General features: G+C 37.4%; 1 protein-coding gene across 1 annotated transcript in view; it reads right to left on the bottom strand.

The window, feature by feature from the left end:
• Positions 1–24,145, bottom strand: part of RP1 (RP1 axonemal microtubule associated) — a gene marked incomplete at its 3' end in the record, with an annotated part of 163,329 nt that overhangs the window by 20,501 nt on the left and 118,683 nt on the right. Inside the window, 6 exon segments of the mRNA XM_082284668.1 lie at positions 8,723–8,757; positions 8,760–8,822; positions 9,490–9,536; positions 13,133–13,323; positions 13,326–13,369; positions 19,573–19,798. Of these exon segments, the coding sequence (XP_082140794.1) occupies positions 8,723–8,757; positions 8,760–8,822; positions 9,490–9,536; positions 13,133–13,323; positions 13,326–13,369; positions 19,573–19,798 (606 nt within the window).

The raw sequence follows: 24,145 nt of genomic DNA, 5'->3' as shown, positions 1-24,145 counted from the left end.
GTCTTAACTCCTTTTCAGATTTTCTTCAAATGTTTCTTTCTTTTCCTGGGATCCCTGTTTTGAGCCTTTTCTTCGAACGTATCACCCAGTTTGACTTTATTCAGTACTCTTCTGTGTCAGTGCTGGCAACATATCACTGTTTGCAGCAGCTGCAATAGCTCTTGTAACAGAAGAAGTATTTGAACAGTCACTGTGCAATATTTACCTTTTTAAATGCCAATCATTTTACAGGCTTGGTATTGAGACTTGACGGTTGGTTAATGACGATATTCCCAGCAGAACAGAAAATGGCAAGTCAAGACACACCATATGCTTCATTTCATCAACCTGTATGCACAAGTGGTTTCCCATACTGCTAATGTTAGTATCATTTTAATAGGCTTTTATTGGAAAAGGAGTCAGAGTGTCCAGATAAAGGACCTTTTCTATTAAGCTTAGCAAACCTATTGATTTGCTGCCTGATTATTTTGATCTCCCTTGTTAATCTGGAGAAACTCCGCAGAAAACAAAGGAGTTTTAACACACGTAGACAAAATAAAGGCCCCTGTAACACTGAGCCCAAATCAGAAATAGTGTGGGAACATTCCTGGAAACATTAAAGAGAAATTAAGGAGAAAAAAGAGAAAAATTACTTTTGCCCCTTCAGACTGTGGTCCTATGGGCTCTTCCAGTTGTGCTGAACAGAACTTTTCCACCCTGTCCCAAATGCTTGTCACACCACTACCTTCTCTTAGATGGACATTATCACCTTTTTAGTTGTGCCAGGATAACCACAAAATCAGCTCCAGCCAAATTTTATCAAGATAGACCAAGTGAAAAAGTTCAAATCACTAATGATATTAACTGCTTAAACTAAATAAACATTTGGACAGAGCAAATGTATGTCACTGTGCCAGAAGACTTCAGAGGTGGAAACACTGGGTGGTAAGCAGCAGTGATGACAAGCACTGGTAGCAGTACTGTCTTGGTTCAGTTAAGTGGAAGGATGAAAAGTGCCTCTGACTGTGCCCTCACTGTCTTGAAGTCAGTGTTCTGTACAAATGCTTCCTTAAAAATAGGAGTTTTCATGCATCTGAAAAAACCAACACGGCTTTCCTTCTAGACTCACATTTCTGCAAGCATGTTTTTGTATTATGTTAAATTTTCAGCTATAAATTCATTGCAAATTTTTATCTCTGCATGAAAAAAGTAATGTAAATTATAGTGACTGAATGACCAGAGGTTTCTGATAACCCATGTTTATCACAGTTTACCAATCTTCAACAAGATTAGTGAAGAATCAGTGACAGAATAGTGGTAATGAAAAACCCCAAATATATTTGCCCTGCACTGACCTGATGTTAATTTTCTTAGTATATCTGGAAAGAAATCTTTTTGAAACAAGATTTCTATGCACAAAACAGCAACAGGAGTAAGAAGAATAGGGGCACTTATAATGATCAGCAGCTATGACCATTCAGCTAACTAGTTAAAGACATTTCAATCAGACTTTAAGTAAAATGTGTTTAATAAAATGCAAAAGGACTGCTACATGGATCAGTATCATCAGCCACATCCAAAAACATAATCATAAATTATAACAAACAAAAGAGATTAAAAAATCAAACAAAAACAACAAAAACAAAACACAAACAAAAAAAGACAGTCATCACTTTGGACAGATTCAACCCCATCTGATGCAGCCTTATTGTTGGATTGATTTAATAACAGTCCAAGTTTGAGATCTGATTTAACATGCAAAGAAAATAGGGTGAATGTAATTTTCTTCAACTTCGGTAATGCATATCATTGTATAATATTTTGATTAAGACCCTATAATCAAATATAATAATGGGATAATAAAATGTCTAACTTGTATGTCTGTAAGTGAAGCTGTAAACAGAGAATATTTTCAAGCGCATTTCATTGCAGTGACGCCAGTTAATAAGCTTATGCACGTTAGTATTTCCATGATTTATCTGGAAAAAAACAAGATTTCAGAGATTATGCAAATACAATCTCCAGATACGACACTTGAAGAAGTAGAGTGTTAAATTGAAGAGTACTCTGAAAAGATTTGTGAGAGTTAATAAATCACTGGAAAGCCTTCCTTTCAGTGAATCGAGCAGAATAATCTATTTAACTTGTCAAAGGCATACTGATTTTCTTATTGTCATAAATACTGTCAAAGGCAGTAGAAATTTGGTGTAAAAGAGCTATCCAAACCAATAGTCAAAAATGTGACAAAATTAAGTTCCTAGAAGTTAAAGTTTGACAAATTGAGACAGAAAATAGTGTGAATCTCTAATATTTAAACGAAAAAAAAAGGTATCCTTAAGCTTGGAAACAACTTTCCAGCTAGATTTAAACTTCATCACTGGTAGCCATTCATTTGGCATTAGACACATTTTTGGAACTATTTCACTTGAACTGAATTTAATTTAGTTCTTGCTGCATTGAGGAAAATGACTGAATATTTTATTTTTTGAAAAATGCACATTTCTATTAACCATAACTATTTTAAGATTTTTTTATAAATCAAGCTAATAAATTTAGCTGCATTTTATTTTAAAATTACCTTGTTTATCAAAAGCCTGAAATGAACAGGGCATAAAATTCACTTATCCAACTCGGCCTATCTAAAATAAGTCTATATAATAAGACAATTTCCTGAAAAGAACGCAGCAGGTACTCTCTGAGGTTAACTAGTTTTGTTTTAAGATAAATGTCCAAATGAACAGAGAAGGTAACCATCACTCCCTTTCTGCAGCAGATGCTTAAACCATCATGTTAGAACAAAGGCATACAGTACAGGCAAGTAAAACTGAGATGCATTTCAGCTCTAGAAATGTCACTTATGTGATTTATTTTTAAGATCTACATAGACAGAATGAAGTACTGCCCTCTTGCAGTTAATTTTAGCATTAATTAATTTTGTCCAGTTTTTAATTTTTTGCAGCAAATTTTTACATGTTTTCTCGCCTTGCAAGAATATGTCAGGAAACCAAAATTAATTATTCACACAGCTCTAATCCTTGGCCACTGCTGTGTAGGCAACACAGCACTGTTGTGCTGGGTGATTGCAATGGTATGTTCTGACTCTGCCCCTTACAAATCTCTCACTGACTGTAACCACTGACTGGGAAATGCCATCCTGGAGGTATCACTGAGAACTGCACATGACTCAGGTATTTGACACTGTCCCTAGGATTTCATAAAGCTTTAGTAATGTTCTTTCTGTGTTTCTCCTCACAGTTTCTGAGAACCTTCACCAATCTTTCCTTCAAGATGGTGGTATTTCATATTTTTCTACTTCCCATCTGATCACTCCTTCTGCTCAATGGATTTAAACATGGTGTAACCAAAAGTAGAAGTCACATGGCCAAAGTGAGCAGCTGAGCGCTGCGGTGTGAGTGCACAGGGGAGTTTCCCAAAGGAAGCTCAGGGGTAGCAAAGAGAGCCCCCAGGAGCCGGCAGCTCATGCCACAGCAGGTAACAGGATTCAGGGCCAGGAGCAATGGTGGCCAAGCTCCCCCCATGTATTGAAGAAGCCCTGAGGGAGTGCAAGCAACCAGGAGTGCCACCAAGAGAGCAGCCAAAGGCTGAGGGAAAAGTTGAGGTACTTATTGCTGTCTTTGCCTCAGTCTCTAATAGAGAACCAATTGCTCTTCCAGCCCCTGAGATGTAAAACAGAGACAGGGAGCAGAATGAAGTCCCTACAATCCAAGGGAAAAGGACCAGCAACCTGCTACAGCACACAGACACACACATCCATGGGACCGGAGAGGATTCACCTAAGGGTACCTAGGGAGCTGGCAGAAGCGCTCACTGAGTCTCTTTCCATCATTTACAAGCAGTCCCAGATAACTTGACCAGTCCCAGTAGACTGGAAATTACCAAATGTAACATCCATCTACAAGAAGGGTTGGAAAGAGGATCCAGGGAACTACAGGCCTGTTAGCCTGACCTCGGTGCCAGGGAAGGTCATGGAGCAGATCATATCAAGTACCATCACACTACACACACAACACATTTGGGGGATCGGGGCAGCCATCATGGCTTTATGAAAGGCAGGTCCTGCTTGACTGATCTTCTTCTATGACAGAGTGACCTACTTAGTGAATGAAGGAAAGGCTGTGAATATTGTTTAGCTGGACTTTAAGAAAGCCTTTGATGCAATTTCCCACAGCATTCCCCTGGAGAAAGTGGCTCCTCATGGTTTGGATGCGTGCACAGTTCACCGGATAAAAAACTGACTGGATGGCCAAGCCCAGAGAGTGGTGGTGAATGGAGTTAAATCCAGCTGGTGGCTGGTCACTACTGGTGTTCCCCAGGGCTCAGTTCAGGGACCAGTCCTGTTTAATACCTTTATTGGTGATTTGGATGAGGGGATTGAGGGCACCTTCAGACAGCTGGTGGACACCACCAAGTTGGGTGGAGGGCAGAAAGGCTCTGCAAAGGGATCTGGACAGGCTGGATTGATGGGCCAAGGCAAATTGCATGAGGCACAGCAAGGTCAAGTGCCAGGTCTTTCACTTGGATCTCAACAACCCCGTGCAATGCTACATGATGTGAAGAGTTGCTGGAAAACTGTCTGGTAGAAAAGGACCTGGAGATTCTGGTTGACAGCTGCTGAACATGAGCCAGCGTGTCCCCAGGTAGCCAAGGCAGCCAAAGGTGTCCTGGCCTGTAATAGAAATAGCATGGCCAGCAGGACCAGGGCAGTGATTCAGTGATTGTCCCCCTGTACTTGGTGCTGATGAGGCCACACCTTGAATCCTGTGCTCAGTTTTGGGCCCCTCTCTACAAGGACATTGAGGTGCTGGAATGTGTCCAAAGAGCAACAGAGCTGGTGAAGGGTCTCAAGGAGAAATCCTATGAGGAGCAGCTGACAGAACTGGGGGTGTTTAGTCTGGAGAAAAGGAGGCTCGGGGGAGACCTGATTGCTCTCTACAACTACCTGAAAGGAGGTTGCAGCTAGGTAAGGGTTGGTCTCTTCTCCCAGGAAACAAGCCACAGCACAAGAGGAAATGGCTTTGAATTGTACCTGGGGAGGTTTAGACTGGATATTAGGAAAAATTTGTTCACTGTAATGGTTGTCAAGCATTGGAACAGGCTGCCCAGGGAAACTGGCGAGTCACCATCTCTGGAGGTATTTAGAAGACATGTAGTCAGGGACATGGTTCAGTAGTGGACTTAGCAGTGCTGGGTCAATGGTTGGACTTGATCTTAAAAGTTTCTTCCAACCCAAACAATTCCATGATTCTTTGATGACCAGATGGATTTAGTGTTCATTTCTGTATAACAGTAACTTGGCCAACAGCCTACCATTGTGATTAACACATTTGGATCAATGACATTTGAGAATTATTTAATCACTATGTCAGGCATGCTTTCCATAAGAGAAGATTTATCTGCAGTCACAAAATAGCAGCACTGTCAATGTGATGGGATGTGGATATTACAGGCAAATACTGGTTTCCTACTTGTGACCCCAGGACACTGTCCCACATTCTGACCCTTAGTGTATTCTGGCATACATGGACTTTTCCCTGAAGTTTTTGTTTGGTGGTTTTTTTTTTTTTTTAATTGTCAGTTTAATCTGTGAGTACTGAAACTGAACACCAACAGTCACCTCTCACTGACAATTTTTGTATGTGCTGCAGTTACCATGGCACCAACCTGAGCAGTTGATGTCTAAATATAGGGCAGGATAAAGGATATATCTTTTCAAATTCTAATGGAATGAAGTAAAAATTGTCAGAGAATTTAGTGCTTCCATAAGGCGGAGTACTTAAAATACTGGCCACTTTCATTAAACCTAGATTAAAATACTTAAATATCAATCATAACATATTCAGTGTAATTTACTGTTTTTGATGGAACTGATCTGAAAAAAACCCCACATTCTCAAAGAGGAAATTTTCAGATAACTCACAGCCATATGACAGAGCATACAGCAAGTCTATCAAAGGCCTTATAAAGAAGCATCAAGAACTACATTTGCTGACAAATGTTGGCTGTCAGAAGTAACACAGAGATACTGTAAGGATTTTACACAACTGGGCCCTGGTTTTCACAGAATGCCTTGAACCATTTCTTGGTTCAAGAAAGTGTTCGTAGTAGGTAACGTCTATCAGGCTTAAGCAGACTCACAAACCATGAATAAATACTATTAGGGTTTCATGAAAGCTGAACTGCATGAAGAAGTGTGCTGAGATTTCTTTGTCTATCCTCACAGTTTCTAGGAGAAGATCAAACAAGGCATCAATGTCATAGCAATTTGAAAGAATATGGATCTTGCAGGACAAGTCCTCACACTCATTTGTCTGAGTAGATCACCAGAAGCTCAGCTCTCTCAGTGACAGGGCTGCTCTCTCTCAGGGGTGAGCTACAGGGGCTTACCAGTATAATAGTATCATGCACATTACTTTACTTACAAGTTCTCTGATGGTCTCACAGGTGTAAGGACTTTGGAAAGGCACAAAGCAACCTTTCAGATATAAGATGCTAATTCACTCTTTTACTATCATGTAACTTAGCTCAAGAAAATAAAAGACCTGTTAAATGAAAGAAAAATATCTCCAATCCACTGCAAACTTCACTGAATATTTAAACATTTCTATGTATTTCTGCATAGCTAAACTGTTGCTTGTAGCAGCCCTGACATTCTGTGAGACTAACACCATATTTTGATGTGATTTCCAACAGAAACACTGTTCCAGTTGACTAGCTGTTGCTGTATAGTCAGGGGGAAAATTATTGCAAGGAAAAGCACATTTTAAAATGTCAGAACAACTGTTAAGATTCAGAATGCAAATTCTGCCTGTTATACTCCAAATCCCCTAAACCACCAAGTGCAGACTCTGACTGCAGGGGTGCTTGCACAATATGTGATTGGGCTGGTATAGAAAGAGACATTCTACACTTGAGAGTCTTTTTGGAGATTACTTTTAAAGGGAAGAAAACACTGGGAAATTTCCAAAACATATCATGGAAAAATGCTGCTGCATAGGCAGAAGCCTTGCTTGCAGAATAATTTTATACTTTTTAATTAACCCAATACCTTTATTTTCACTGAACAAAGAGTGAATCAAGACTTTTATGTGTTTCTCTATTACTTATCTGCAAGTAATTTCTTTTTAGAGCCCTAAAATACTCCTGTGCTGATATCTACATTTAGAAATACAAGGATACTGTGTTATATTCACACACTGTTCCTATAAAATGTCAAATAAATAATGAAGACATGGCTATATGCCAGATCTCTATCTTACTCTGTAAGACAGAAAAATTCTGAGCTAAACTGAAGTAGATGCAAATACTATTAAAGTACCCTTCAGGTTATAAATCTTTGTGGTTCACTTCTGCTTTCATAGTCAACTTTTCTAGATGTGAATCCTTGGTCCCTCTTCATTAAAAACTACCAGTCTACAAGTAAACTAACTTTACTTCACGAGGACAAAATGACTGCAGCTCTAAAATTATGTTAAATCAGTTTATCAGCGAACCATAATCTGAACTTCAGCATTAGGGAATACAAATGTGACTTTATCAAAACTGAGTAGTCTTATCCACAGTATTTAATCCCTCAAAAATAAAGATTTAAACTCTCTAACTTTTCTTATGAATATTTATTTCAAGTAGGTGAAATCCTGCAAGATAATACCTACTTTCAATTTCCACTGAATTGACGAGGTTGGGGGTAGTTAGGAGCTGAGCTCCTCCTGATCACATATATCATGTCTCTGCTTTGGGTATGAGTCTAGGCTGATTTGGAAGTTTGCATCCTTAGAGAAACTCTCATTTCTTCGGCAGCCAACACCAACAGACGAAAATAACTTACTAGTTGCAAGACACTGGCGGATTTTTTTTCTAAACTTTAACTATTCCAACTCGAATTTTCTGTAACAGATGTTTGTTTTAGACCCTTTATAAAATTGTTTCAATCCTCAAATTTTTTTTCAAATAAAGAGCCAGAGTAAATACAAGCAATTTTTTTATTCCATGTTTAAAATATCTTGTGATCTTTTCAGCTGAAAATTTCACTCCCTCTGTCGAGAGCTTCCAATGGGGACAAGGTTTTATGTCAAAGACATGCATTTTGCTGTAAATCTACCCATGTTTCTGCAGCACATTCAGTACCTAAATTCCCTCTAATTTCTGCTTATACTGACAATGCATCAAGGAAATGCATCTTTGGCAGCTGTATGGGACTTTGACTGGTCTATGTCTACGAGCTACAAGACTCACTCCTGCACAGTGAATGAATGATGATCTTCCTGGTAGACCTAAGAAAACTATGGAGGGTAGTGTCTGACTATCTGGAGAGAGACCAAGAGCCAGACTGCGGGGTAGACAGCAGAAAGCAGGGAAAGGTGCCATAGCCTGAAGGATGGCATGGGCAGAAAAGAGGTATTAAAAGGAAATTGAGTATTTTTAGAGTTCTATTGTGAGGCACATATGCAGGAAAACCAATGGCATGTCACTGAAGACTTTCAGTATTTGCAAAATTGAATATAAAAGCACTTGATATAGTCACTTTATTACCTGTCAGTATTGCTAGTGTCAGCTGCATAAGGATTGGTATTTTGCACTTAAGATAGGGATATAGGCAGATGCACACACTTAAAATCAGAGCACTGCAAACCAGACTTTGTAGACTTCCCTATTCCCACTAAATCCGCATGAATTGGACTGGGTTCTAAAAGTGGAAAATATCTTGCAGAAATTATAAGTATACCTTTACTTTAGTGAAATTTTCATCTCCTTTTCTAATAACTTTTTTCTTCCAGTATCTCCTAAGAGGCCTTGCAACATGACATAGACATCTGCATCTGTTCCTGACCCAGAGGTAGCTCAATAGTGACGTAGAGAACATAGCTTTTGACTGTGGGGAAAAAGAGATCAAAGGTTTACCAAACCTAAACCAGTTAAAACATATATTATTTAATAAATTACTACTTAATTAATTTAATTATGTTTTAATTTTTCATCCTATCTGGAATGATCAGAAGACCAAACCATACTGTAATGCTTGGAAAAGCACAAGATGCATTGTAATTAGAATTTAAGAACCACTATTATGAAGAATAATAAGCTAAATAATTTGAGTGGGCCTGAAACACAGGCAGGAGGAAAAAAAAATTTAAAATGAACACATAACAAATTGGTATAAAAACATGTAAATAATACTCTATCACCACTTGTATGCATTTAAATACATGACACTCCAACGAAAAAGTTCCTAGGCTATGGATGATACTAAATCACTCAACAAGTACATCTCTGCTCAGAGCCTCAGTGAGTTCAAACAAAGCTGGACTCTGCCAGAAAGACAGTAACTTTTGTATTTCCTCTGGATCGTGGTCCAGTCAGTGGCTGTTCACTCTACACTGTGCCAGTTGGAGTTACTGGCCTCAGAAGAGGAGATGTCATATCAGAGAACACACCGTGTGAACACACAACCCTTCAGCTGAGCACTTCCTGAAAGCTGATTATGTAAAGTACCTGTTTGTACTCCCAGAGAAATGCATAACACACTGGTGATATGGCCCCTAAAATAAGAAAGAAATCACATGCCCAAAACATTCAATTGAAAAGGGGAGAGGTAAAGAAAAAGCACTTGTCCTTATGTTAAATGCACCTCAGAAAGAGGAGCAGCATTTTTAAAGATTTAAATATCTGTGCTCTTCCAGAATGAAATACGTTTAAGAAGTATTTAAAAGCAAAGAACTTTCCCAGGGAATATCCCAGCAGTACTCTTCTCAAATTCATATTCAAGAAGCTTCTGCCTAAGTGCTTTGTTTGGTACTAACTTTGAAAGCACAGTAAAAGAGGCAGAGAATATACAGATTACTTCTGTGCTTGATCTAAACCCATAACTTTGGGGGTAGCCTAGGATATTCTCATGGTAGAATATTTATTTAGGGTAAGAGCTCTTCCACTCTTCTCTAACTTATGTTATAAAGCCTCATAAGAGACACAGAGCAGACTAAAAATATCCAGTCTTGAGGGGACCAAGGCACAATTCTGATGGAGTTAGATGACATGCAGCTGCTAGGTCACAGAAAAAGAATGCCCGAAATTCTAGGAACACAAACAACAAGAAATCTGTTCAGGCTGGGGGGCATGGGTCTCCTTCTTGTCTGAAATTACAGTACAAGAATTATTTCCTCTGTATTTTCTTGTGTAGTCTGTGAGAGAACCAGATCATATTACTGAGAAAAAGCTGAACTCTGAGTACTGTTCAAAACCCTTTTAATAGTTTCAGTGCCATATTCTTGCTCTTTTATGTGCCACAAACTGATACCAGGCATACTTGAGTGCACAATGCTCAGCTATAGGAACTAAGATACTGGTTTTAAACACTGGAGTGGACTGGCCCTAGCCATGCATCACCAGAAATGAACAGAAAATATCTGTGAAATACGTTGGGCTGCTCTGAAAATCGGCCATCATTACTGACCAAATCTCTTCCAGTGTTTCTAATTTGTGACAAACCTGCTGAAAAGGAGACCCAGCTGTGAGAACTGGCAGCTCAGTCACTCTTCCTCCTTCTTCATCAGCAAAGTTATGACAAAATGGAAATTCTAGAACACTTCTAATTTCTCTGTCTTGAAGCTTTACCTTAACAAATAAAAAAAAATAACTTCAGCATCTGTTGTGCTCTAATGCAAACCATAGCCAAACTTTTAAACAGCTATGACACATCATCTCAAAATTTAAAATTAAGAGGGAATAATTTTTTCTAAAATGTTTTTGAAAACAGCCTTTTAAATCAGAAGGAATAGATTACTTTCCCAATTAAAGGTAATTAAAATGTTGTCAACATTATTGCTGCAGAGACTACAGTGAAGGAAAAAAAAAATACTTCGAGTTGTTCAAAAAGGTTCCTTTATGTAACCTATTCATCCAGCATATGGAAGAAAAAGAAGTGTTGATATGGGCACATTTCAGCTTGTGAGAATTGTCAATACACCACAATATTTTTCAGTATGGAATGTTTGCTTATTCTAAGTAACAGGAGAAAGAAGAATAAGTGTTCCTGGGAAAAACTGAAATACAGAAATTAAGAATGCTTTCTGACATGTATATATATCAGTACATAAGTATCACTTGAATATATAGGGTTTGATACTAAGTAATGTCAATCTCTATGAAATTCTGTGTATAAACTAAGAAAATAGTGGTCCTGCACTAAGTAGCTTATTATTACTATAAGAAAACATATTTTAATAATGAGATTTTAATAATTAATTTGCACTGTGGTACTACCAGCTACACTAAGAGATAAATTCCCATTTTCTAAGCTGTTTAAACCTAGACCAGACAACATATTTGAAAATATGTTGTAGGATGTAATCTTGCTTTGAAAAGGGCACATATAATTCACTCATTCAATTCTTCATGACCTAACTCACTAAAATATCCAAACTTTGAAGCCAGTAAGCAAAACCAACTTTGGTTAGGAATTGTCACTTGGAGATGGTAGCATTATTTTGTCTTCAAAGGACTCAGTATTTTTCATTATGACAAACACACTGAAAAGATTTTTTTAAATGCACTGTGAAGTATAATGCTAGCACAATTTTCCTTTCATAATTATATCTACATTCCTGAACAGTTTGTTGAAACTCAGGTTTCATTTTCTATGTTTTATTTCCTCAAGAAGTGAAAGAAGTAAGAATGAAGATGTTAGCTATTACATGCTTCAGAAATAAAGCATATCTTAATTAATTCTGTTCGAGGCATTATTTTATAAAGGTTTCAATTTCCTAAGAAATCAGGATAATTATTTTGTACTTATGGCTGTAAGAACGAATTCTGAATCTAAACATGGAATTCAACCAACTACACCTGCATTTACTTTTGATAGAAGGGGGAAATCTCAGACTCTCTGGAGGTGCAATCTTGTAAAATCAAAACAAAATAGCATAGAAATGACCACCCTGATTCTAACCAGCAGTGTAAATACACTGCTAAGCTGTCTTTAATAACAGATATTATCCACAACCTCCTATACCAACCTTGTTATTTCATACAAGGATTCAGACAGTCCTGCTATAAAAACCATAGAATAAGAGGAAATGTCTTCCCCAAACCCAAATAATTTACATGTATCCCAAGCAGGGAAATTTATAGTTTCTTTCTCTACCTCTTCCTACCTAAGGTAAAAGTGCATCTTTTCCTTATTTATATAAATTGTGCTGATTTTTTTTTAACTGAGCTTTGAGTGATTGTTCTGAGTTAATGAATTAAAGCAGACTAGTAGATGTCACTGTTTTCAACTGCCAAGTTTCTGTTCTGAAATTTTTGCTGTGATCTACTGTCTCCTACAATACTCCAGAAGCAGTCTTAATTTTGATAGATTTGTTGGATGACTATTTCATCTGGCTATGAAGATGAAATTAACAACTTGCCCACCATTTAAATGTCAGGGAGTTCAGCTCAGTAATACCATGTATTGGAAATGAAAATTTTTTTTTCTCCAGTTTTTAATGAGAACAAAGTAGAAACATTATTGGACAAAAGCATGTCTGCAATTTGAAAGAAGGCGACTCTTTCCTTTAGGTTTGTTTTTATTTTGCCAGAAGAAGAGGATGAAGATATTTTTTTTGTACAGTTAAGTGCCACAGCAATTTCAGTGTGATGTCAAATTTTAGCTGGATATCAGAAGAAAGATTGTCACTTTTGCTATTCACTTCTTTTTTTCACATGCCAACTTAAAAGGCAGATAGTTTCATCAAAATGCATTTCTAGTGTCTGCCTAAATTATTTGCTTTGGATCACTGAATCTACAACATGTAACAGCCAATTTGGAGTTATGTAAATACTGCAATGTATGCCAGTGGGTACAGTTCTGAAAAGACATCACTGGATATGCTACAGATGATGGCACATCTGTATATATGGGTCTCCAGAAATCCATCCAAGTTTAAAAGATTTTTGTTATCCATAGCTATCCTAGTGTTTTGAGCAGTCTCTGAAGTCAACCCTTTACAAATGTTTCAACTTCTGTAAATCAAAAATTAAGCAATTTCAGACAGGACTGAAAACTGGAAGAAATAATGATAGAATATGGAAAGCAATAAAAGAAATTATAATAGAGACACAGTAAATAATTACTTTAGGCTTTGATTTTTTACCTCACAGCAATGCCAAAGTCTCTCCTTCTCCAGCTTCTTCAATTTCTAGCCGAACTTTGAATATAGTCTTAAATTTCTTACTTAGTTCAATAGAAGTCTCATAAATCTGCTCTTTTTTAAGGGATCCTTTGGGGAGTATGACTGAAGTGCAAGTTCCTTTTTCACCACATACAGTTAGAGACATTTTAGGGTTCATGAACTAGAAGAAATATCACCAGTTGTGACCTGGACATCCCAAGTCCCTATTGAAATAAAAGAGCAGAAAAGCATTAATGGGTTTGCTGAAAATCCAAAATAAAACCTCAATTTGTAACAGGCTGAGTTAGTGAGTGACTAGCAACCCATCCCTACCTTTGTACTGAGCTCAAATATTGGCACATAACAGGTTCACTAACTATCACTGATTTAGTGAGAAGCAAATTTGGACACCAGTCCTTCCATAGTGGTAGCTGACACTTCAGAGATGGACCTGTCCAAAAGCAGTGTGCAGATGAGACTGCCAGTTCCACATGAGAGACTTGTGAAGAACCACGCCAATCTGCTGATTCCCCTCCCCCCCGCCCCTTATAAATATCTCCTGATGATTTTAAATATTTTTTCTCACTAGTCACCATTCGAGAGCAGCATATTGTTTACAAGACACTGCTGGTTATCAGGTTTGCCTTTGGTCAGGGAAGGGTATATTTTCCTTTTAACTTTTTGGGGATTTACTGAAAAGAACATGTTAAAATTTGCTCCATGCATACTATAAGAAGATGATGATGAGATAAAGTGGTTCAGAGCCTGAAATGTGATATTTTTATCACAGAGCACCACAGTTATCATGACAGCAAAGTACAAAACTTTATCCATTTCTTCTATGAAGAAGTAATGTTTGCTGAGAGATTAAAAAGAGTCCTATATAGCAGCACATAAATTTGTCTACTTTAGGGACTCAGGAAGCACTACAGGAGTATTTTTACTAGGTCTTTTTGAAGCATTTAGTCACTTAAGCATTGTAGATGATTTGACAGATCCCTGAAGGCTCAGAAGGACTGCAGACTGATGCGAGGTAAGCTCCTAAGTAACCTCTGCAACTCTATATGGAACATATATTTGGTTAAAGCTTCAGTCAACAAGACAGTTTTGGAGATCAGAAACTTATACCCATCAAAAAACCTCACTGATTTAGCTAGCTTTAATATTGTAATTCATGTTAATAGAATATATGGAAAATTCAGGGTTATCAAGATCATGGTTTCAATTTTAAAGAACTGTGAAAATCAGAATTTTCTGTCACCTGGACTGCTGCAGAATTAAACAGAATTTTTCATTAACATGACTTAGCTCTGTTTATGTAATGTGAGACAAAGTATGGATCTGATAATTTCCAATAGCTGTTTTGTAAAACAGGTTGTTTTACTTTGCATAAAGGCAACAGAGGCTCTCTGAATTTATGTCCATAAACCTCAGCTTCCCACCTCAGCTTCAGAATGTCCAGTCACCTCAGCTTCCTAAGCACAACAGGAAAATCTTTGTCTCCTACTATAACTAATGCAAATAAAGCTTTATTGCTTTAGATCAGGTGAGGGTCTGTGCCATAAATCCATCACTTGTTGACATAAAAATTTAGTACTCACCATCTGTAAAGTCATCTAAAATAACTTCAGTGTTATGACTTCATGGATAATCCTAAATCTATTTTTGTGCCTACAAACATTAAATGTAAATGAAACGAATGATATCTGTGAAAAAATGTAAGTCAAATGAAAATTTATCATATCCCATGTGACATAGTCTAGGATATTTTAGCCCTTTAGAACTGAAATACTTGGCCTTTAAATTATCAGTGTATAGCTGCCCAGGAAGACTGAATAGAAGGATTATGTCTGTTGGATTGTACAGTATCATAAGCTGCTATAACACCCAAATTAAATTATATCATTTCTGATAAATTTGTTAAGATTCAGTTTAAAAGCAGTTTCCTTCCTTCTCCTTAGTTAAGTATTAGACAGTGTATTGGGTTTGTGTGGCCAGGTTTTGGTAGCAGGGGGGCTTCAGGGATGGCTTCTGTGAGAAGCCATTAGAAGCCCCCTTGTCCAGCAGAGCCAATGCCTGCTTGGTCCAAGACAGACTCATCCCTGGCTAAGGCTGAGCCATCAGTGACAGGAGAGCACCTCTGGGATAAGGTATTTAAGAAAATGGTGGGAAAAGATCTGCGCAATTGCAACTGGCGAAGGGAAGAGTGAGAAAATGCAAGAGAAGCAATTCTGCAGTTTCTCAAGTCAGGACAGAAGGAGGGTGAGCCGAGACTCCGCTGCAGCCCATGGTGAAGACCACGGTGAGGCAGCTGTGCCCCTGTGGCCCATGGAGGTCCACAGTGAAGCAGAGATCCATCTGCAGCCCATGGGAGACCCCATGATGGAGTAGGTGGATGTCCAAAGGAGGATGTGACCTCAGGGAAGCCTGCACTGGAGCAGAGTCCCAGCAGGACCTTATGGCCCATGGAGAGAGCTTGTGCTGGAGCAGGTTTACTCATGAAGGACTGCACCCTATGGAAGGAACCCATGCTGGAGCAGTTTGATGGTGGTGTACTGGGGACGGTGACAAAAACAACATAGACTTCAGTCCAGGAAGGAAATGGAATTATTTATTAATTTCCAAACTTGTTTAGATAACCTGGTTCGCTTGAATGGCATAAGGTTATTGATCCTTTGACCATCCATCTCTTAGAATGGGTTAAACCCTACAACACCCATTTAAAAATATTTCTCCAGTCAGTAACATAACAATACTGCATAACAATCTTGCAACTGCAAGACAAAGGATTGGTTTACAAAAACCTCTCACTGTTTACATCTAGTGTTTGTGTGAAAGTAAGACTTTCACATGGATACTGGCAGAAAGCTGGAAAATTTCTCTGCATCAACTTTTGGCATCCACAGCAGTTCATGAAGAACTACAGCCCATTGGAAGTCGTCTCCTTGGAGAAGTTTGTGGAGGACTGTCTCTTGTGGAATGGAAGATGAAGGAGCAGGAGAGACAACGTGCAATAAATTGACTGCAATCTTCATTTCCTGTCCCACTGCACAGCTGGGTGGGAGGAGGTAGAGAAAATTGGGAGTGAAGTTTAGCCCAGGAAGAAGGAGGAAAGGTGTTTTTATATTTGGGTTTAGTTCTCATTATCTTTCTCTAATTTCTTTGGTAACAAATTAAGCTGATTTCCCCTTGTCAAGTCTGTTTGGCCCATGACAGTAACTGCTGAATGATCTCTCCCTGTCCTTATTTTCACTTGAGAGCCTTTTGTTGTGTTTTTTCGCTCATGTCCAGCTGAGGAGGGGAATGATGAACAGCCTTGATGGACACCTAGTGTCCAGCCAGGGTCAACCCAACGCAAACAGTGCAATGCTAAAAATATAATCTTTCTTTGTTTCCTTCTCAGAAATCTTTTAGTTCTCTCAGAAAAGCATTAATGGACTACTGAAACCCATTTATTTTTATGACAACTTTGTTAGCTTAAATAACTGCTTAAATAAATCCCTCTTTGATGTGTAAGCCACCATTAATTTGATAGATCACTACTGTGTTCATTTTGAGCATTTCATTAGCTATTCTGAATCTGTCAATTTTTTTCAATACCCTTTCACAACAAAGAGTTGTCATTTTCTCAGTCATCATATCTTCTTTTCAACTATTCCAGCTTGATACAGTCCTTTTGGACAGAGGTGGCCACACTTACGCACAGCATTGGTGGTGAAATATCACGGTTTCTCTGTAAAGCCAGTAATCCACTTTGATTTTGACTGGTTATGCCTACATACACTCTGGGATCACAGTGACCCCATAGCCGTGTCACATTACTGCCTCAAAATTATCCTGTGATCTTATAACAAACCAAGGTATTTCTCACAGTCCTCCTGCTGAAGAATTTGTGTAGCAGAAATCACTTCAAAACACAGCAGTATAGATCAAAAACGTTTTTAGACCCTTAGCTAGTACTTAGTTCCTAATTCTAAAAAGAACCCAAAACAATGGAAATAAGGTCCATTTATCAGAATTGCGAGCTCAAATATCTAGTTGAGTTTTTACACCTAGTTGTATACAAGTTGTTTGCCACAGAATTCTGTCCAATTCCTTTCCTTCAGTTGTCAAAGTTTATCACACAACCTCTTCCTCTCCTGAGAACACTCTCAGCTTTGTAGCTCCAAAATATTTCATTAACAGATTAATTGTGTCTTCTCCAACTCTTCACAATTTTTCCTTTTACTACTACTTTTCACTTTCCTGTGATTACCTAATAATTTCCCATAGAGAAAATAAAATTCAATACAGGAATTTAGACAGATTAAATGTCATTACATTTGTCTTACTGCAAAATATTTCTGGAGTTTCATCTTGTTTTACAATCTATCTTTTGTAAAGTCAGGGTGCGTTTCTTCTTATTTCCTATTTGCCTCTATTGTCTCAACTATTCTTTTCTTCAAGTGTGTTATAAAGGTTTTCATGTGAACAATTACTAGATCTATATTCACCTACATTATGCTTTCTGTTTTTTAGATGGAGGCATTATATTTGCTGATGTTAAGTCTTCAAAAAATTGTTTTAAATCCTTGCTATTAGGTCTGCCACCTCATTTCCCAATTCCTTCAGTATTTTTTTTTCCTTCAGTGGACTAACTACTCTGGTTGTCACTGTTTGAGTAAATGGAACTCAGAGTTCTGTATGTGTTTCAGATTTGCTGAATTCCAATAAGCTCATTCCCATTAGTAACTGTGTTTTTGCTTCCCTGGCCAATATTATGGTTCCTTAACAAAAAGAGAGACAAGGTATTCTATTTGTTTAGGGATTTTACCTTCATGATCTTCAGCCTGAACTCTATTATTCCTGAATAGTTACTCATCTTTGAAGGTTCTTTTAATAAGTAAATGGTTGAAGAACTTTGCTATTTGTTTTACTTCTTTTATAACATCTGATTTAGATTGAAATTTAGTAAGTTCCACTGTATCCATATACAGGGGTTTCTGACCCCTAAGGTATACTGCTCTTTGCTGATTTGTCTTTTATTTATCCATTCCTCATAGGCTCTCTGCTTACTTGTCATATTATTTCTGGATTTATTATTCACCCAGACGAAAAATGATTTTCAGTAGATACAGCACTGAGTTTTAATAACCATAGACATGAAATTATTAGCAAGTCTGTACTCAGATTTTTGAGGACTATGTGTGTATGGGAAACCGAGGAAGGAAATTGGTTTTACGCAGCTATATTCAGACGTTAATTAAGGTGCATAAACAAGGATGCAAGATTTCTCTCGCTTTTCGTGTTATCAATGAAGAAAGATGTGAAAGACTTTGACCAGACTTGGGCTTCTGCTCTGAATTACCCTCAGGAGACACCTGCCTCGCTCTGTGGATTATGTATGACACCTATAGAATCTACTTAATAGAGAGCTAGAGCACTTGCAGTGGTGAAATACAGCCATTTCTTGTTCTGATCTGTCACTACTCTAGCTGCTCATCCTATGCTTATATTTCCATGGTCTTCTGTTCTCTTGTATTAGTAACATTATTTCTGTTTTGTTAGATGATATATTTACTAGCGGACTAACTAAAGGTGGCTAAATATGAGGGTATAATCTATTAGTTTTGTCTGCAACTATGTATGATATAAAATTCTCTGAACATAAAAGGAAATATGCAGGAGCATGGAAGTTAATAGAGAGAGGTTTACAAAATGGCTGATACAGAATGCAAATTCACACCTTCAGAGTAGTTAAACTTTACATAGCTTGGTCTATCAGTTCTGAATCAGTTTTCATAAATGGACCCAAACCAGCATTTTACACCTCTTCAAAAAAGACACAAGAGAGCTAAAAAATCCAGTACCCTGGCAAAATATGTTTTCAGTGTCTAAGTTGTTTCTGAATTTTTGTTGTTTGTTAATTAAACAATTTGAATAGAATATCGAGTTCAGGTCAGCTAACTGTTTGCAAGAACTTGTGCCACTGATATAAGTAAAAAAGAAAACTGCAAATAAAAGCAAATGCTTTCTGCAAATATATGAACATAAGGGAAAATCTCATTCTGCTAAAAGAGTTTTTGTAGCTCTTCTTGTGATTTCATCACTGTTGCAGGAGCCTTCTGCTCTGCATGAATGCCATATGGAACAACCTACTTCTTTCTGCTTCAGCTTTTTTTCTAGCCTCAACTAAAATCATAGTACCTTCATTGCCTCTATCACTTAATATCTCCCTTATGCTCTAGTGTTGCTTCCCTGGGCATTGTAATTGTATTTACCATCTCAGGAAAGTGTTTGGAGAGACAATTGGTATGAGAGAGGCAGTTCACATTCAAGCTATACTGTTTCTGTAGTTTGGCTTTAGCTTTAAAAATAACAAAAGAATATATTATGAATTACAATTAAAACAAAAGCTGGAAGGAGTTTTGAGGATTTTGGACCTTACCAAAAATCTTTCCTGTCAGCATTCCATCCCTGACTTTTCCAAGAAGTTTCACTTCTCGTTCCATCTGCGCATCACCAACTCCACTGTCTAACCATTGCTGGCAAAGAAATACATATTGTTCATCTGTCTTGCCTGATTCATGGATGACAATTTGGTCCAGGTACCATCCGGCTCCATAACCCACACTATGATGCTCAACAAGCTTAACTGTCCAAGGTCTACTGCTCTCATTTCAGAGATGAAAACCTGAGAAGATAGAGGCAAAAAGAATAGCAAACTGATTAGACCATGTATCTTACCTTCTATCTTTGAGAAGTTTGCATTTGGAAAGACAGATTCCTTTCAATGCCCAAGTGTCTTTTTCTGAGAATAAGGAAAGACATTATAAGCTGACACTCATATTTGGAGAACCTGTTCAGAAATTATGTGGATCCTTGAATGTATACATTTTTTCTTCTTCATGATCACTGCAGCTCAGGTTTTATTACAAAAAACATCCCCCTGTTTTGGGTAAAAAGAAACCGCTGATCAAAAAACCTAGAGAAAGCTCATGAAAACTGAAGTTCAACTAATCCCTCATTACTGAAACAAAGGGAGTTCTTCAAGAATCAGGATAGACCTGGTAACTTAAATTTTTGTTTAGATAAGGCATTTTATTTTTAAACATTTCCAAGTATTTAACATTCTAAGACACCCTATTATTCAAATAGGAAATGTCGTATTATTCAACTCTGAACAGAAATACTGTTGATGACTATGCAAACAAAGGAAGATACTGACATTAGAAACTATAACTAAGGCTGTGCACGCATACATGCAGGCAAGAATTGATGTGCTCCTCGGATGTAAATAGACATCTGTTTAAATATTGCTACGGCTACCAGTAAACAAAAGCTAAATGGCAACTGCACTAGTGCATGTTGGGATGAATAAATTATGTGAGTGAGAGAATGAATGTGTTCTGTGCGAGATAATATAAGTGGGTGGGTAGATCCATGGGCATGTGTGTGGGTGACATTAAAAAAACCCCAGATGGATAGTAGAAACAGACGCTATAATTTTTATTTGTTGCCAGCCAATTTGCCACCAGGCAGGAAAAAGCATGAGGACCAGAAAGCAATGAAGGAAGAGATGATTTTTAGAACAAATTATGTCATCCGGTCCATTCTCCTCTCTGTGTCAGACTATTCTCACAATGTGATCAGAAAAAGAAAACACCCAAGTTATTATTCCTATCACAGCCTTAGGACTTCCAGAATTCATACCTTGTTATATCCACGATATCCTCAAACAGTTACCATGGCAAGTTATACCCCTGCTTGTAAGTATATGTAGCCCAAAATAAGATCTAGCTGGGAGGAACATCTTGCAAATAACTTTTCGGGAGTACTCATTGCTTTTTAATTTTATTCTTTGTCGTTCCAAGCCAAATATAATTTTCCTGTCAGTCTACATGACCCTTGACTAAGAGGAAATAGCCTGTATTGCTAATATTCATGTTCCTTCACAGCTAACTCTAGCTGAGAAAGGGACCTATCATTAGTTTCATTCTTTGTGATAATAATTAACATTCATTAGACAACAGTGGTCATAATCACCCATTGTTATCAATGAATTCTCATAATAATACATTAAATTGCCTACTCCCTCAGCATTAGAAAGAACATACTTTTTGTTGATGTCATTACATTTCTTTTTTTCCCCTTCAGTATAAAGACGTTTGGAACTGCATTAAACACACCACTGGAAGTACAATTAATGAAAACCAACAGGATTTTATTTAAACTGTTTTGCAAACCCATTTTAGTCTGTTTTCTTACAATTTGTTGAAATTTTCTGTCTTTCTGGCTTTTCCTTATATTCATGTTCTTTATCAGTCAGGAGAGATCCTTTTTTATTGAGTCTCAATTTTCCCTAACTTTGTTTTCTTTGCCTGTCCATTCCACATTTTTCAGAGATATTGCTGACATAATCTTGTCTCTCAAGACGGCTTGCCCTTTGTATTCCTTCCTTTCACCTTTTTTATATTTAGAAACTCTCAGTAAAACCTCATTCCAACTTTTTATTTATGTACTTCTATGTAAAAAGATTGTAAGACTGGTAGTAGTATAAATTGCAGATCCATCTAGTCCAGTACAGTGTTGCCAACAGCTACCAGTAACAGATTTCTAGGGAAGAGCTGAAAAACAGGGCAAATATATAGAGATGCTTCTTGAATATAAAGTCTCTCAGCCTTTTGCAATTTCTGGTTCGGAGATTGCCTGAGCAAAGAGATTATGTCTTTGCACTTAACAGCCTCGGTGGAAAGTTGTCTTCCATGACAATGTGCAAAGGTTTTTTGCACCAATATGTCTTTTACCATCTGCAACATCTTGTACCAGAAAGTAAAATGTATTAATTACACATTGAGCAAAAATACACCTCCTTTTGTTTTGAATCTGCCACCTTCACATTACATTGAATGCTTTTGAGCTCTTGTACTTCACTAATAGAAATGTTCATTTTCTCTATGCCATTTTATATTTCGTATCTCCCTCACCTTTCCTCTCATCATCTTTTTTCCAGACCAAATGTACTTGTCTGCTTCATTGTTCTTTGTATGGAAGATACTTCATATCACTTGACATCCTTCTTGAACATTTTAAGACAAGTGAATCAGAACAAAACACAGCATCTATTATGCATCTGCACCACAGAACATCTTCGGAGTCATGACTGTGTTTTCTGCCTTGAAGTGACTGTTTTTCTATTTTTTTTTTAATAACTTCTAAACATTTTATTTGTTCTGGTTTCCTTTTCTTTTGCTTCTACTGAGACGACATCCTACTACTATCATATTTCGGAGCCCATCATTTTGCATGTAAATTTAAGGGGTTATTCCCCCTCACAGCCACTGCTTTTCATTTAGCTACAAAGAATTTAATCCGCCATTTTATTACCCATTCACTCTGTATGAGGTTCTTCTGCAATCTCTGCCACCAGCTTTAATATTTATTACCTTAAATAGCTCAGTATGGTCAGAACATTTTGCCATCCCACTGCTCAACCCTTTCCCAGGAACCTATCGAACAATGAAGAACAGGAACACACAAAATACCTAAGCTGAGGAATGCTTTCATTGTCTACAGCACAAAAAACTGCTCCCTGAAAACAAAGGAACTGCTTGCGAAGATAGTTAGCACTCTGCTGCTCAACGTAGTGGCTCTGATTTCTTTAACACTAACAGCCACATCACTGACTCTGTATTAATGTCCAGTATGAAAGTGCCATGGGAATTATTTCTTTTTAGACTCCTTTTCCAGTTTATGTCACTGAATATGTGCCTTTACACCTTTAATTAACCCTTCTAATTGCCTATAAACATTTGCCCTCAAAAATGCCAAGGATTAACCTATATTTTTAATAATATCATCCAGACAATCAAATCATAAAGCTCTTCCTGTATTGTTATAGCACAGTTTGGACTAAGACAGCATGATTCTGAAAAAAATGACGTCTTGAAAAAAAAAATTAATTGGAGAATCAGAAAAACATAGAGGAAAGTCTAAGTAGGAAGATTAATGTGACATTCTTCTTTGCAAGAAAAAATACAGCAATAGAATTGCACAGAGGGTAGAGGTCTATAAAAGCAAGGGAGAAGCAAAGAGAGGGTGATGTGGAAGAAAACATTCACTGTGTCTTCCAAAAAAAGATGTGGAATGAGTTTTAATTTAGTTTTACTCAGGTAGCAGATCGAGTGCAATTAAATTGACACAGGAGACTATGGACACTTATGACATGTCTATAGAAAAATTTATAAAAATTCGTGGAAGAAAAAGCATCAATGACTCTGGAACACAATGATGTGGTTGGTTTCTAAGTTTCTAAGCTCAAAAAGACACAATAAATCCAGTAAAGGAAGAGTTGTTAAGTGCAAGGCTAGGAAGGCAGAGGAACAAGTTGCCTAGGAAAGTTATGGCATCTCAGGCATGAGAGAGCATAAGAAACAGTATGAAAACATACAGAGGATTCTGCTTTATTGTACAGGATGAATTGATCAAGTGCTCTGAGTTCAGGGTATGGGTGAACATGTTGTATAGATATAATCATTAATATGGTAATAAGCAAAGGTTGACCAGAAAATCTCTCCTAGGATTTATCTAGAGCAGACAATTATGTTTACAAGCAGCTTTACCTGTTTGCAATTCTACAGATAAATGGATTAATTAACATAGAGTAGCTAACACATTTAAAATCTTTCTTTCAACTCTATCCAGGCAGATAAAAAGAAAAAAAAATAACCAAACGTTTTAAAGGAGCAGTCACAGGAAATAGCTCTGATATTTCTACACTAGCTTCACAAATAGGTGAAAATTAATCCACAGAATTTCATATATAATTCAATTCAGTTCCAGAGTCTAAGAACAGTTACTGATGGTTTGTGGATTTTCAATTTATTGGTACTCAAATCGTTCTTAATCTGTAATCTCAATTCAGGTAAAGTACCTATACTTAGTAAGCAACACATTATTTCCACAGGTTACCAGAGTGTAACATCAATACTGGTATTTCATAATTGAAAAGAAATATGGTA

Source organism: Coloeus monedula (assembly GCF_965178545.1).
Source record: "Coloeus monedula genome assembly, chromosome: 1".
Taxonomy (NCBI): domain Eukaryota; kingdom Metazoa; phylum Chordata; class Aves; order Passeriformes; family Corvidae; genus Coloeus; species Coloeus monedula.
This window is presented reverse-complemented; position numbering and strand designations above follow the sequence as displayed.